At 47.7% G+C, this 15,354-nt stretch overlaps 1 protein-coding gene across 1 annotated transcript in view; it reads right to left on the reverse strand.

The window, feature by feature from the left end:
* Positions 1-15,354, reverse strand: part of CACNA1H (calcium voltage-gated channel subunit alpha1 H) — a 149,946-nt gene that overhangs the window by 47,141 nt on the left and 87,451 nt on the right. Inside the window, exons 7-10 of the mRNA XM_058157649.1 lie at positions 11,187-11,502; positions 3,773-3,865; positions 1,151-1,940; positions 292-710 (exon numbers count right to left, since the gene is read on the reverse strand). Of these exons, the coding sequence (XP_058013632.1) occupies positions 292-710; positions 1,151-1,940; positions 3,773-3,865; positions 11,187-11,502 (1,618 nt within the window). The remainder of the gene's footprint in view (positions 1-291; positions 711-1,150; positions 1,941-3,772; positions 3,866-11,186; positions 11,503-15,354) is intronic.

The following is a 15,354-nucleotide window of genomic DNA, read 5'->3' on the forward strand; positions in this document are numbered from 1 at the left end:
GTCCTCACCTTTAAGACATGCTCTTTGATACCACAGCATTCCCAACCTTAGTGTGAACAGTATGGACTTTTTTTAAAAAAATGAAAAACTTCTCCGACCCAGGAAAAGCAAATTATTTATTTTGAGAAGTTATGAAAGATTCTTCTGGAAGAGTTGCTGGTCCTCACACAACTGTGAGGAAGAGAAGAGGATCCTTCTCTTGAGCAAGACTCAGAATATGTGTTCTTTAAGTATGAGATCAGACAATGGCGTCTCCTGAGTTTGACCAGCTAAGCCAACCTACCTCCTTACCTGTTCATGATACTCAATGCCCATGCTCAGTGTATTGATGAGGATGGCGATCATGATCCCACGGTTGAAATACTTGCTCTCCACGATCCGCTTCAGCTTGTTGCCAAAGGCCTTCCAGAGCTTAGTTATCTTGTTCCTCTCCTTGGCTGGTTTCCTTTTCTTCTTTTTCTTGTTCCTCCGCTGCTGGATCTGGTCCCGTAAGTCCCCATGTTTTACATCCTGGGTGAACTCGTAGACCCCATTGTTGTCTTCTCCTGACTCATAGCTGTCTGCCTCGCTGAACTCAAACTCGGGATCCTCCAGGATGCTGGCACAGAATGGGCAGTTTTGCAGCTCACAGCTCAAGGTGTTGGCTTGGGGCCCTGGCAGAGGACACGGCACGTTCAAGCCAGACAAAACGCTGGAGGTCCGGCAGAGGCCTGCAATGGAAGGAGAATGTTAGGGACTTGAGGACTTGGGTAAGTCCAACAGAAACCAAAGTGCAAACCAAACAGAAAGCAAAGATGTCTACAAGCACAGCAACCAATTTAGTAAGGAGTAACCCTATGAAGTGCCTTTAAACATCTCCTTTGGGGAGGTTTGGTCTTCTGGCGTCTACTCAGTGCCAAGGCCATGAGTACTGGGAGACAGATAATGTCATATTATTCAGAAGACTGTGGAGGTTAGTGGCTTTCAAATGTTTGGAGTATGTAGTAGAAACTCCAGATTCAGAGGTGATCTGGGGTGGTGAGATTGAGCCTGGACAATACCTTCCGCTGTACCAGCAGAGATCTTCCACTGGGTTTTTAATCTCTAACCTTTTTTGATCTCTGCTTTGGATACTGAGTCTAAATTAGGTCATTGAAGCCATTTTTCTTACCATGTTCTCCCACTAGATGATGGAGCTTCCCATAGCAATCTGCATTCAGATGGGCTGGGCTGCTGACCACGGGCATGGGAGAGGTCGCCTCACTGGTCTCATTTTTCTTCCCTTTGGACAATGGAGGGATACTGGCTTTGTTTGCTGGAGAAGGCAAGATGGTGGGGTAGTTCATGCTGCCGCGATTGGCAGTTTTGCTACCTGCAGCAATGCTGGAAGACTTGCATTTCACCGAGGTCCCTTCCACATGGCAGTCAGCATGGTAAATACTGTGGATGGACTCTGTATCTGCAGCTCCACCACTTGGGTGGCTGGGCGAAGATGGAGGAAGCATCAGTTGGCTTCCAGGCTTCATGACGTCCAACTCCAGGTCACAAATTCCTGGGTTGGCTCTTGGCCCTTGGGGGCTCCCGTTGCTGATGTGGTAGTGGTGATGGTGGTGGTGGTGATGGTGGATCAAGTGATGGATGGATGTGATGCGCCGCTTGCCACTCTGATGGCCCTGAACTTCGTCTCCGCCACTGTTGGGGTTGACTTTTTTCCGCCGCTTGCTCTGCCAGTTGTTGTACAGGCGCAGGGCCCTCCGTTTGACTTTCCTGAAAATGTGGCAGATGTATTTGAGAAACTCTTCGTAGCAGCTTCCTGGCTCGGAGAAGCTGGCGATTGTGCTGTCGTTGGAGAGGTAGCGGGCTCGCTGCTCTTGCATCAGCTGGTTCTCCCGCTGTTTGGTTTCAGAAAACTGTGTTGCTATCACAACCAGGCACAAGTTAATCATGAAGAAAGATCCAACCTGGGAGAGCCAAAAGAAGACAGAGAGTGCTTGAAGATGGAGGCTACCGGCCGTGCTCGCCCCACACCCATCGAAGGACAAATGGCTGCGATAGAACACCATGCAGAGCTTGGCTAAAGTTGACCTTGGTCAACTCTTCATGACCGGGTTTGTTGGACTGACCTAACAGGAATGGCAATCAAGGAAATAGAGTGACCCAAGGAAAGTGTCTATGGAGACTCCCAGTCATACAGGTCATGGCTGTCCCAAAGGGGTTTTCTTAGATTTTTCCTTGAAGACATTTCGCTTCTCATCCAAGAAGCTTCAGAACTTCTTTGAATGAGAAGTGAAATATCTTCAAGGAAAAACAAAGTCCAGATGCCTTTTGGAAAAACACCTTTGGAACACCTTTGACCTCAACCAACGTAACCATAACGGCAACTTTTTTCTTTCTTCCTGAAATGGAAATTTTAAGGATGGCCAACCACTGGTGTTCTGGAAAGTCATAATTGAGTCCTCTTTTGATTAACTTTTCTTACTGAAATAAAAATGTATTCAGGACCAATGGAACTTTGAAAAGGTCCTATCCTCAGCTATGCTGGCTGGGGAATTCTGGGAGCTGAAGTCCACAAATCTTAAAGTTCCCAAAGTTGAACATCTCTGATTTAGATTGAGAAGACCCAGGAATGTTAAAAGCTGATAGTCAGCCGAAAAGGACCCTCAAGAGAGCTACTTGTAAAATAGGAGTGGGGATTCAATCAGGTGGCCATTGGTTTTTTTGCCCCTCCTCCGAGATCCCTGAGTTAGTTCAAGAGCCTAATCCAGCATCTGATTTTTGCATGCACTTCAGGCTGCCTATCCTTTTTACTGCAACACGACTCATCCTCTTTAAATAGTCTGAAATCAGCCCCCCCTACACACACAACTGGTTCCTGTTCCTACCCCTAATATATCCCAGAAGTGAAATAAATGTGGCCTCCCCCATTCCCAAAAGATCCCTCTAGATCACCAGATGAAGACCTTTGCACCTTGGTGGTCCTCCTCAGAACCATTGCTCCACTTGGAGACTGTGGTGCCCACCCCAGGAGACAGGCCTCCAAGGAGGGGCTGGCCAAGGCAGAACCAGGGCTAAACTGGCCACCCAGTGAAAATACGGCCTTTTCTGGACAAAAGCGCTGGGATATTTGGAGCCAGGAGAAGTCGGAGAAGCTGCCAAGAAAACCCCTTCTGCTTCTCTCTTGTGCTACTCCTCTGATGTGAACGAACTTCCCTCTTAGCTTCTTAATGTAAACCACCATGACGGAAAGCTTAATGCAGACATAAAGACTGTGTGTGTGTGTGTCTGTGTGTGTGTCTGTGTGTGTGTTTGTGTGTGTGTGTTATTGCTAGTGGAAGTTGTTAATGGCCCACTTGGCAGATTTCACATGGGCTGGAACCTTGGATGTGCTTCAAACAAGCTGCTACCACTCAAAGTGTTGAGAGTAGATTTTCAGGAATTACAACATTTATCCATTGAAGACTGTATCGTGCACGTCTTGGTTATGGGAAACCTGGTTTTTGGAATTTGGGGATAGTCTAGCCATGAGGACATTTAGATTTGGGAGAGCTTTGTAGCTTTCCGCAGACACAGCAGATGTTATGAGGAGATTATTGACCTGGGTGATTGGAAAAGAATGGGGGCTATACAGCCGTAACAATGATTGTACAGTCATTGCCACCATCTTGAGTCTTGGATGCCCCAACCCTGCAGATGCCCTCACCTCAAAGGGTCCTTTGCCCGGCCCCTCATCCTGCTGAGTTTCCCTTTATTAAGAAGCACAGGGTTAACCTGAGGGGACAGCCCCCGTACTTACTATTATAAGTAGTATAAAATATATAAAATTGTAAAAAGAGTGTGCGTCCATAACATAATACATGATGTCAACCCATCCTTCCAGGGTTATAACCTGTAGGGGAAGCAGAGATGAGAGAAATGCATTAAGAGCATCATCAGGGACCAGTTAAGAAACAGAAAACCCGGGAAGTACATGGATATTTCCCCCCCACCTCCAGTCTTTTCTGGATTCTCCTCCTTTCTGTTCTTCCAACCACACTCTCTCTATCAGCCCCTCCCTGCCCCCACCCTTCAATCTTTATTCAGCTCACACAGAGTCCTTGTGAGCAACCAGGGCTGGAGAACTCAAATAGCAGCCACTCTCACCACCCTCAAGTGAAGGAAAGCAGAGCTGTGCTGAAGATGGATGGGTGGATCATTTCGTCTCCCGTTGTTTTGATGGGCATTTGAGCTGGCAGAAGAGGCTGAAGGGGAAACCGAGGGAGGGCTGGGATCTCTCTGGTTTGTCACTTTCAGAACCTTCCCCTGGATTCCACTTGCTTCCCGTGCGTGGATGTAATCAGGCCGCCTGTGGACTGCCTGAATGGCCAACTTCGTTCCCTACCCAGTGGTTCCCCTCCATCAGAATGAAGCCCCGCCCATCCCTAAACCCTATAAGCTGAGAATTTAACTTTTTTCAAAAATAAAAGGGAGAAAGTGGGAGGCCCATTAAGGCTTCACCTCCTGCCTTCCATAAAATTTATCTACTCCAGCAAACGATTTGTTCTCCTGCAAAACTCCAAGCTCTGCGGTTTAATCAGATGCCCCAGCCGTTCACTGCTGTTCCAAGACAGGAGGAACCCAAATAGATTATCCAAATTGACACCAACTCAAGAAAGAAAAATATACAGATTAACATCAAAGTCTGTTGGTGGTTAGTTATTCTTGCGTGCCTGTGCATGAGGGTGCACACACACACACACACACACACACACACACACACACACACACACACACACAGCCAGGGGCATGGCTGGTTGGTTAAGATTTGCTGGAGCCTGAAGGAAGAGTCTTTCTCTGCGGGGCTGTCATTGCAATAATGAGACTTCTTCTGTTTCCCCAACTTTGCCCCAAGTTTCCTTCCGGGGCACATTTTTCTTAATTTTGATGGCCGTCAAAACTTGGAAGCAATGAACTAAGAAGAACAATGATATGGTGAGACCTTCAGGTTCCCCTTTGGAGGAGCTGAGCGATAGATTAACCATGGGGAGGGATATATTTCCATTTTAAATGCTTTCCTTGGGTCAACATCAACCTACATGAAGCAACGAGGCCAAGCTACAAGGAAGGAGCGCTAGCTTTCTACATACAAGGCTTGGAGTGTTGAAGCAGAAGCTTTCTAGCGATTCACAAAGTCTCCGGATGGTCATAATTTATCCCCCCCTCCCTTTTCTGAGTGGAGAATTTGCCTTCCATCGAGGCCTACCCTGGGCTTCAGATCTGGGGAGCCCATCAATGGCCTTAAATACACTGTGAAGGATTTCTTTTTCACTGGCTCAGCAGCGTGTATGGAAGTTGCATAATTGTCCTTGCTGCTGTCACCGTTCAATGTCTGAACAAGGGGAAGGATGTTTTAATTACACGGCAAAGCCTACGGCACACTGCTTGAGCTTCCAATCGTCTTTTTGCTACGGAAGAAAGGAACCGAAGACTTAATTAACATCACAAGAAGCGAGTTGGGCTGGAACCTGCAAGTGGACATGCCTGAAGGTTGTGGTGAAACGGTCAAGATGGGGCCACAATGGCTCATGGACAAGGCACCTAAAAGAAGGCGAAGCATCAAATCCAACGTTGTGAGCACCATCCTGATTTTCTCAATCCTGCCTTGCAGACACCCAGAAGCAAAGGGGAAAGTCATTCCTTGTGCTGATGCACATTCTGGTTGCACAGAGCGTCCACCATCACTCTATGGTCCAAACTGCAAGAAGAAGGGAGTGAGTTCCAGGTGGCCTTTCCTGGAGATGCCTTTGGGGCAGGCTGTTGGAGCTCTCAGTCAACCTTGGAAGATCTTGAGAACTTCAGCTGGATTAAGCTTGGGTCCTAGAACTCGGTTGACCTCATCTGGATTGAGAAGCTAATCTCAGAATGCTTTGGTCAAGTGGTCACTTCTTCATCCAGTATAGAGACAAAGCAGAGACTCCAGGATTGTCAAACAGCCACATATGTGAGTTGTAAGCCATGTACCAGGCAGCCAGGCATTTTCCTGGCCCAGAGTGGAACTGAACAGCCTCAAATAGCAATAGCCGTAGCACTAGACTAAGATACCACTTCACAGTGCTTTAAAGCCCTCTCCAAGTGGTTTACAGAGCCAGCCTCTTGCCCCCAACAATCTGGGTCCTCATTTTACCCACCTTGGAAGGATGGAAGGCTGAGTCAACCTTGAGCCTGGTGAGATTCGAACTGCCAAATTGCAGTCAGCCGGCAGTCAGCAGAAGTAGCCTGCAGGACTGCCCTCTAACCACTGCACCACCATGGCTCATCTCCTAAAGAGACTCTTCTCCGGATACCACAGACTCAACTAACTGAAGGAACTCAACATCCCATGGTGAACTACAGTTTCAGACTGCTGTAAAAGAGAATTTGGACAATTCCTGAGGGGAAATTCAGCTGGTGGCTGACTGGAAGGATTCCTCTGGGTTCAAAGAGGGTCCATCTGAACGCTGATAGTGGGGAGGAGACCCACAGAGAAGAAGGTGCCCCTTGTTTTCTCCTTGTGGGCTTCCCCAGAAGTATCTGGTTAGCCACGATTGGAAACAAGATGCTGGCTTATGTCATTATTGATTCATGGCCTGATCCACGGGACCTCTCCTGATCCATCAACCCCTGAAGAGCAGAGCCCTGCATGCTTTCTTGGAAGTCACCCCCAATGACTCTGAATCTCTTCAGAGAGGGGAGCTTAACTGAAATAAGGTCTCCAAGTGCGTCTAATAACCTGAGTTTCAAAACAAGGGTGGCGTGGGAGTGAAGCGTATGATAGAGAAGTTGAAAGATGTCTCAGCCTCCATCACATCAAAGTCCTTCTGGCTTGCTGCAAAAGGAAAAGATGGAACCCAGCCAGTTGCCCATCTCCTGTCTTGGCACCTCAACTTGGGAGCAGCTGGGCAGCCCTGAAGCCTCCTCCTCCCCCTCCTCCTCTGCAGAGCTGTGCTGGGAATCCAGAGCTGGGAGGCATCTTGTAAGGGAAACCGAGGCACTGCCGGCACGCCTTGGTCCCACGCCAGGGCTTCCCTTCTGTCACCGTCCCTTGTCTTCCTAAGATGGGTTTCTCGTCACTCACTCTGCTGGAACAGCTGCAGAAACAGGTGGCTGCCTCTCTCCAGGCGCTCCGAAGAAGGAGGAGCTGAGGGACCCCCAGGATATTGGAGAGGGAGAAGACTTCCTCATAGGGAGAGAGCCTCAGAAGGGAATTCAGGGAAAGCAAATAAGTGGGAATAAGGCTCCGGGGTTCCACTCCTTTCCCCCCTGTTCCTGCGTGGGGCTATGCCGCCTTTCAGGAAGAAAACAATACAGAGAGAGAATCTGTTTCCCGGCCTGCAGAAGTTTCTCTTCCATGGTGGACTCGGTGGAGCTCATGGAGAGGCGATCTAGATCTTGTTTCGGCTCCCGCTGGAATGTAATTTTGGGGCTCTGTTCACACCAGATGCTTTGCAGTTCAGATCAAGATGGAGGAATTGCGATTCTACAGGACGTTTAGCTTTGTTGCAATTATTCTGCCTTGGTCGCTTGTAGGGAGGCCCCGATTTTTCCCTTTTGCATTGAGGGAGCCAGTTGCAACCCTTGGAAAGTGGCAACTTTCTTCTGCAGGAGGTGCCCAATTAACTCCCAGTCTGGCCCAAAAATCCAGGAAGGAAACTGTCTCCTCTGGGAGACATGAAAGAATCCCCATTGGAAGAATTATTCTCTTTCATCTCTTCAAGGCTTATTATTTTAGTCTCTAAAATATATTTAATTTTCTGGTTCTAGATCAGGACACAATTTTTAAAAGGGCAAATCTTTGACTTCCTTCCTTCCTTCCTTCCTTCCTTCCTTCCTTCCTTCCTTCCTTCCTTCCTTCCTTCCTTCTTTCTTTCCCTGAATTTTCTCCAAATAAACCACCATCCCAACATTGGAACGAAGCTGCTGACAAACTGACCTCTCCATCTCGTGGCCTGTCAAAAAGTCCCAAAGAAAAAAAGAGGGCCGGGGGGTGTGTGTGTTCTAAGGATGCGAGGACTTTCCTAAAAGCTGTGGCCAAACTCTTCGTTTCCTTGATGAAAACGGGTCGAGCAGCGAACTCTCCTGTTTCTCTGTCCACAGAAGTCTGAGCAATGATTTGCCCAGAAACTTCACAGCCCAGAAAACATGGATCAACTGCAATTGTAGTAATGGAAAATAAATTGTGCTTCATTACATATTCATGAGGCTTGATTTATCATGCTAATTAGCCTCAGCATTTGCTGCGCTGTGGCAGGCAGGAAAATGGAATTCATGGTTTTGTGGTGTGCGAGCGCATCAATCCAGCAAGCCAGCCCTGCAGATTGGATGGCGGAAAACAAGAAGCCAAGATTGGGAAGGGTTTTCTTAAGCAAGCCCAGCAACAACCGAGAACTGGACCAATAGCCCTTGGCGATGTTTCACTGGGTTAGAGGGACAAAGCAGATCTGCTTTGAACAATCAAAGAGTTTTGCGTAATTGGTAAGCGTGAGATCCTCCATTCCACTGGATAGATGGTCTCCAAGGCCTGACTGGCAGCAGATGGCCAAACAGTCAGCATGTGGGCTCTCTGTGGCTATTCATTTTCCTATCTCCAGATGCCAGGGCCCCTTTGCCAGCCGAGAAGCTGTGGAACTGATTGGCAGATCCAAAACTCTGCCTACAAGATCAAGGAAGGAAGATGTGGGGGGGAGAAGAGAATTATCCAAGATAAGAGCAAAGCCAGCCAGATAATTCTTTGGATGGAGGAACAGCCCTGCTGGAGGGAAGAATTGGCAGGAATTCTCTTTCCATAACATTCTAGAGTTCCTGCAAATTCCACCTCTTTCTGCTGAAATGCAAGAGAGTGTCAGCCCTTTTTCTCTGGATGGGCTGTAAGGAGGAGGAGCTTTCCTCCTGCTGTTGATCTGGAGCCTGAATCGAATCAGATTATTGCTGGATGTCTCATCATTTCTGGAGCTCTGCGTCCATCCCTTCAAGCAACTGGGGCAATCTTCTGCACACTGCCAAAATGGCAAGACATCATTGATCCCACAAATTGTCTTGATCCCACAAATTGTGGGGCAGAGAACCATGCCCTATCCCAAAAACCGAGAAGCAATTTTGCCTGTCTCGAACTAAGCCTTCATTGGTCTCAAGGTGGCTGCATTTGAGAGCCACGAAGATTTGCAGGCATGATGCCTCTTGGAATAAAACAAAGCCTTGGTGAATTGTGTAGAATTCTAAAACAGAATTTGCTTGAAATGCACAGGAGGGAGAACCACGGGATCGCAGGAAGAACATTGCGTTCCAAAGAGCTATTTTATTGGAAGGCATCTCCCTTGATGGCTCAATCAAGCCCTGCTAGAGAGGCTTCCTTGGCCTGCTCTTGGTCATCTTGCAAGGTGGAATTCCTTCCCTGCTGATAGAACCAATCTGTTGGTGAAAATTCAAGGCAACCTCACTGAGAAAAACACGTGTGCAGAACGTCGGAGAGAAGACAACCTCCATTCATCTTCCCTCTCTTTCCTGAAGTTGTTGGGGGGGGGGAGAGGAGCAGATGAGAGAAAACGAAATCCTGAATAATATTAAAGCTGCTGTCAGCAGCAACGGGAGTTCAGGGCAGGATTTTGGTAACTTCTTTTGACAGAAGGAAGCTGAACTCCCTGCCTTGGGGGCTCATGATCTGCACAAGCCTACGAAAGAAAGAAAGGATGAGCAGGACCAGTGAAGCTACCAACCTTTGCTTCCTCTGTGGATTCCGATGATCTGGCTTCTCCTACCAGTCGTGCAGAGTCTGATCCGTGCTGCGCCCACTGTGGGACTCAGCCTGGCCCAGGTTAGCTGTGCCACAAGAGTCAGGGTCAAGAGGAAGAGCAGAGGGCTGGAAGAACCCACCAAATGGTAACAACCCAGAATAGACTCCCAATGGAATCAGGAAGCTGCTTCTAGCTCTACCTGGCCAGGTGGGGAAAGGGAGATGCATCTCTGCCCAGGTTTAGGGCTCATGGCAAAAAGAATCCTGACAATTTAAGCAAAACCCTGAACATCCGTGTCAAGTCCAACTAACAGCTTCCTTGGAACCATCCAGGTGTCTTCTGAAGATGCTCCCGAGAGGTGTGCAGAGCATAAACTCTCTGGCTGCTTTGCGGTGCCCCCTTCCCCCCCCCCACATTGGGAGGGGAAAGATGAAGCTTATTCCTGTGAGGCAAAAGTCCTGCAACGTCAAGATTCAGCGATTGCAGTTCCAACTGGGAGAACTCCAGAGTGCGACGCCAGCAGCCTGGGTGATGTGCTGAACGCTTCATTTGCCTCTTTATTTACTCCTGCCAACAATTGACATTGTAATATAATGAGGTGGGCAATGCACCTCGCAGAGTCTGTGTGTGTGTGTGTGTGTGTGTGTGTGTGTGTGTGTGTGTGTGAGCAATAAGCCTTGTCCCAGCCAGTTCCTGCCTCCGTAGCTTCTTGGAGGGACCTGAAATATTTCACTGTTAATTTAGGTCCCGTCTTCTCTCTTTCACGCCAGAAGATAATTGCTTCTCATCGTTTGTACCAGGCGTTGCTTTTAGAATGAATCACAGCCCAAAGCCCATTATTCCATAAATGCACAACAACAGTGTATGATTTGGAGGAGGGCCTGCAAAACAACCCTGCGATTCCCTCCCCCAAACTCCTTTCGGCTCAAGGTGAGCAGCAGCTTTTCGAAGGTTGCAGTTCAATCTTTGGGAAGTTGCCTTCCTGCCCTTCCTGAGCCTTTCAGGCTCTGCTTTGGGGGTGCCTCATGGGTTGGTGCTCTCTGAGCTTGGCTCCTTTCTTGCAGGCATTCGTTCCAGCACTGATGATGTTCCCTAGATGGGTCATGAAATGTCCACAAGAAAACAACCAAGCTCAGAGAGCACCAGGAATCTCACAGCCCTCCTCCTCTCTGCAAACCACATCCCCCTCTAGCGCTGATGATGTTCCCTACCTGGGTCATGGAACATCTGCAAGAAAACATGTGTCATCGAATTATTTTAGTTACTTGTGTACTGCTGCAACTTGCACTGGGCTCTTGTTCGTTTGCAACAATAAAACAAGAACTAAAGTTATTTTGCTTTGCTGGCCCTGCCAGGGCAGAGGGTCTTGTTCAGCAGCATCAACCATCCGTGAGGATAATTCCACATCCTGGCAGCTGATCATCTCAAACCCTCTGTCGCAATCAACGGAAGAAGCCTCCTTACCTGAAAAATAGCTATCCAAGCATAGCCAATATTATCAAAATTAATAGCTCCATTGTGTGGGTTTAAGTCCCCCGTCCTGCAAACGTTGTAATACTGGTTCCAGTTTATGCAGGCGTTGCGGCCACTCAAGCCCAGAGAGTCCAATTGCGGATGGTAAGCGTCCACAGTTAACGTACAGTCCACCTTGTACTCCTTCCGGTTTGGGATGCTGGAGCACTTCTGCATGCCGTTATCCCGGAGGGAGGAACAGATGAAAGGGTTCTCTTCCCCCTCTTCCGGCCGGTAGTACTTATGCAGGAAAGTCAGGTTGTGTGTCCTTGAGAAGGAGAAGGAAGGAAGGAAGGAAGGGGAAAAAAAATAAAACAAGAGATGGTTAAGACACAGATAATATTTCTGTACCTAAAACATGGATTCCTGCTGGATGCACATATGAAATTAAGAGTTCAGCCAAGTGGGAAAAATTCAAAAATGGGTGTGGGGGGAGGGAGGAGAATAAGCCAATGCTTATCTGAACTGGGTACAAATCAGTAAAGATAATAATAAAAATACAAAAAAGGCTGCAGGGTGGACATTGCAATATCTGGAGCAGCAGAAGAGAAGAGAAAGAATAGAATAGAGCTGGAAGGGACCTTGGAGGTCTTCTAGTCCAGTCCCCTGCTCAAAGAGGAGATCCTGTACTGTTTCAGACAAATGGTTATCCAATATCTTCTTAAAAACTTCCAGTGTTGGAGCATTCACAACTTCTGCAGCCAAGTCGTTCCACTGGTTAATTGTTCTAATTGTCAGGAAATTTCTCCTTAGTTCTAAGTTGCTTCTCTCCTTGATTAGTTTCCACCCGTTGCTTCTTGTCCTGCCTTCAGGTGCTTTGGAGAATAATTTGATAACCCCCCCCCCTTCTTTGTGGCAGCCCCTCAAATACTGGAAAGCTGCTATCCTCCCCCCTCCCCTTCTTTTTTTCTAAAGGAGCCAAACCCAATTCCTGCAACTGTTCTTGCAGAAATGGAGAAGATAGCAAAGACCTGCAAATATTAGACCGATGGATCAAATAGTAGAATTTGTGGCAAAAGAGAGCAAAGATAGTCCCAAAAGTGATACTACAACAGGCACCTTGGGGGCAATCCCATAATATCTGGAGCACCGCTTGAACATTCTGGGCATTGACAAAATCCTCACAGTCAATTGCAAAAGGCAGCTTGAGTCGGAACGGCTGACATCCTGTGCGAATAGCTTTAATCCCCTTGAACAAGATCTGCCTATCCCAGATCCCTGGAAGGGCTCGATGGGATCAAAATGCCAAATCCAGTCTAAAGTTCCGGCCAACTATGCAACTGAACATAAAACTGGGAAACAGAAAGGGCTGATTGCCAAAAGATTGGGGATTTGTTTAATAAGCCTCTTGTTCTTTCGGGTCTTTTCCCATGTAAGGTTGAGAGTATCTTGGCGACGTTTCGACGAGGTCTCACTCATCATCTTCAGGCTGGTGCTTTCCGCTTCGTGCTTTGCTCGCACAAGCATGAAGCCGAAAGCACCAGCCTGAAGATGATGAGTGAGACCTCGTCGAAACGTCGCCAAGATACTCACACAGGAAAAGACCTGAATATGCCAAGACCTACACACACACACACACACACACACACACACACACACACACGACTTTGCTCTTTTTTCAGACTGCTCACTACAGCTATATGCACTGAGGACTCTTTGGAGGCCCAATTGTCTATAAACCGTTCCAGTGTTGCTTAAGCTGCAAAGCTTTTAAAAGAAAACAAGAAAATAGGTTTTCGGCTTGGCTGAATTCACAGAAGCCGCCCTCTTTAATCTCAGAGAAAGAGGAGTTTCTTGTGGGGTTCTTGCAGACATTTCATGACCCAACTAGGGAACCTCATCAGCGCTAGAAGCTAGAACCCTTCTCCCTTCTAGCACTGATGACGCTATCGAGTCGGCTCGTGAAACATCTGCAAGAAAACAGCCAAGCCCAGAGAGCACCAAGGACCCCCCAGTCCTCCTCCTCCTCTTCTCTGCAAACCCCACCCTCTTCTAGCACTGATGAAATTATTAGATGGATCATAAAATGTCTGCAAGAAAACAATGTTCAGAGAGCACCAAGGACCCCCCAGTTCGACTCTGAGCTACAAATATTCTTTTCTAGAAGCTTCTTGTCATTACATGGAAGGCCAGGAGGAAATGACTGGACAGCTGCAATAGGAAAGGCTAACTCACAGGGGAATGATTAGCCTCTGGAATTCACAGCCACACGAAAGGACAGCCCAGGTGTGAGAGGCTGCCCAAGTGTTTGCCCAATCAAGAATTTGGCCAACTCAACCACCCTGAGACCTGGACCTTTCCTTCTGGCAACTCTCTTGGACATCCTTGAACACTAAACCCCCCCCCCCCGCCCCGTGAGTTCTTCCTTTCTGAGCTGTGTATTTTTTTGTACAAAATCTCTCCCTTGGCACGTTTCTTAAGGGAAGGACCCTCTTTTGGGTTGGCAAAAGAGCAGGGAAAGGGAAATTAACCGGTGCTGAAGGCTTATCTCAGATCTCCTATTAATTGCACTGAGATTGGGTTGGCTGCTTGGCAGAGATAGTGGCAGGTTTTAATTGCTAAGGAGTGGCAGCCTTGTTTTCTAACCTTTCCGTTGCTTTGATCAGACCTGGCTTTTAAACTTCAGAAATAGGCAAGAGTTTTCTGGCCACTGGTTGCCCAGCCCTGGGGGTTGGGACCCCTTTTCCTTAGAGGTTTTTGTAGATGTAGACCCATCCAGGGGTGAAATCCAATTTTTTTTTACTACTGGTTTTATGGGTGTGGCTTGGTGGGCATGGCAGGGGAAGGATACTGCAAAATCTCCATTCCCACCCCACTCTGGGGCCAGCCAGCGGTGGTATTTGCCCAGGTCCCTTCCAATCTTATTATTCTGTTCTATCTTGGGTTACGGGGAGCAAAAACCTACATTAGGGAATTCTTGCAGTGCTGAAGGATTGCAATCAGATCAGAGTAAACCAGGTTAAAATCAACAGAAATAGCTCCAAATCCAGAAACGTTTCGGGGCCTGCTTTCCAGGTCTGACTCAAGGCAATTGGAAGGATTTGTAATCCCATTTCCAGCCTCCAGACATAGTTGATGCTTGTAATAACAGAATAACAGAAGCTGGAAGGGACCTCATTTAGCCCAACTCCCACTTAGGCAGGAGACCCTACACCAGTGATGGCTAATCTTTTTGCCATTGTGTGCCAAAAGGGGGGGTGGGCAAGGAGAAGCACGTGGGTGCGTGCTCACATCCATAATTCAATGCCCCCTCGCGGATGTGTGTGTGACCCCCCCAACTCCCGTGGCCTGTTTTTGGCCTAGCCGGCCTCCCTGAAGCCTCCGGAGGCTGGAAACGGCCCGTTTCCCAACTTCCAGTGGAATTGAAAGGCCCGTTTATCACCCTCTCCAGGCTCCAGAGGCCTTCCCCACTCCCCTGGAGGCCCTCCAGAGGCCAAAAATGCCCTCCTAGAGCCTCCGTGTAAGCCCTGTATTTACCTGGCATCCAAAATGGCCCGCTTGGAGACTCCTGGGAGGGGAGGGGCAGCCGAAAATCAGCTGGTTGGCACACACATGCATGCTGGAGCTGAGCTAGGGCAATGGCTCACGTGCCCACAGATACGGCTCCGCATGCCACCTGTGGCACATGTGCCTTAGGTTTGCCATCAGGGCCCTACACCATTTTAGACCAATGGCTACCCAATCTCTTCTGAAAAACTTTCAATGGGGCACCCACAACTTCTAGATGCGATAAATAATAAATAATAACATTGAAGGCAAAGTTGGATAGATTGCCTACTTCCATCGATTTAAGTTAATTTACCTCCCTCTTTTTGGGTGGGGCGGTGTGCGCATGCATAGATGTGGGTATTTATTTTATTTATTTATTTATTTATTTTATTTGATTTTTATACCGCCCTTCTCCCGAAGGACTCAGGGCGGTGTACAGGCATAATAAAACCGACAATACAATATACAAGTTTAAAATACGATTTAAAAAACTTATTTAAATTAGCCCAGTGATTAAAATTTACCATACTAAAAAACCCCGTTTAAAATTAATAAATTTAACATTAAAATCCCAATTTAAGCCTGCCCCGTATGTATGTATATTGTATGTATATTGCTGTGCAGTGCCTTC

This window comes from Ahaetulla prasina, chromosome 14 (assembly GCF_028640845.1).
Source record: "Ahaetulla prasina isolate Xishuangbanna chromosome 14, ASM2864084v1, whole genome shotgun sequence".
In the NCBI taxonomy this organism is placed as follows: Eukaryota; Metazoa; Chordata; class Lepidosauria; order Squamata; family Colubridae; genus Ahaetulla; species Ahaetulla prasina.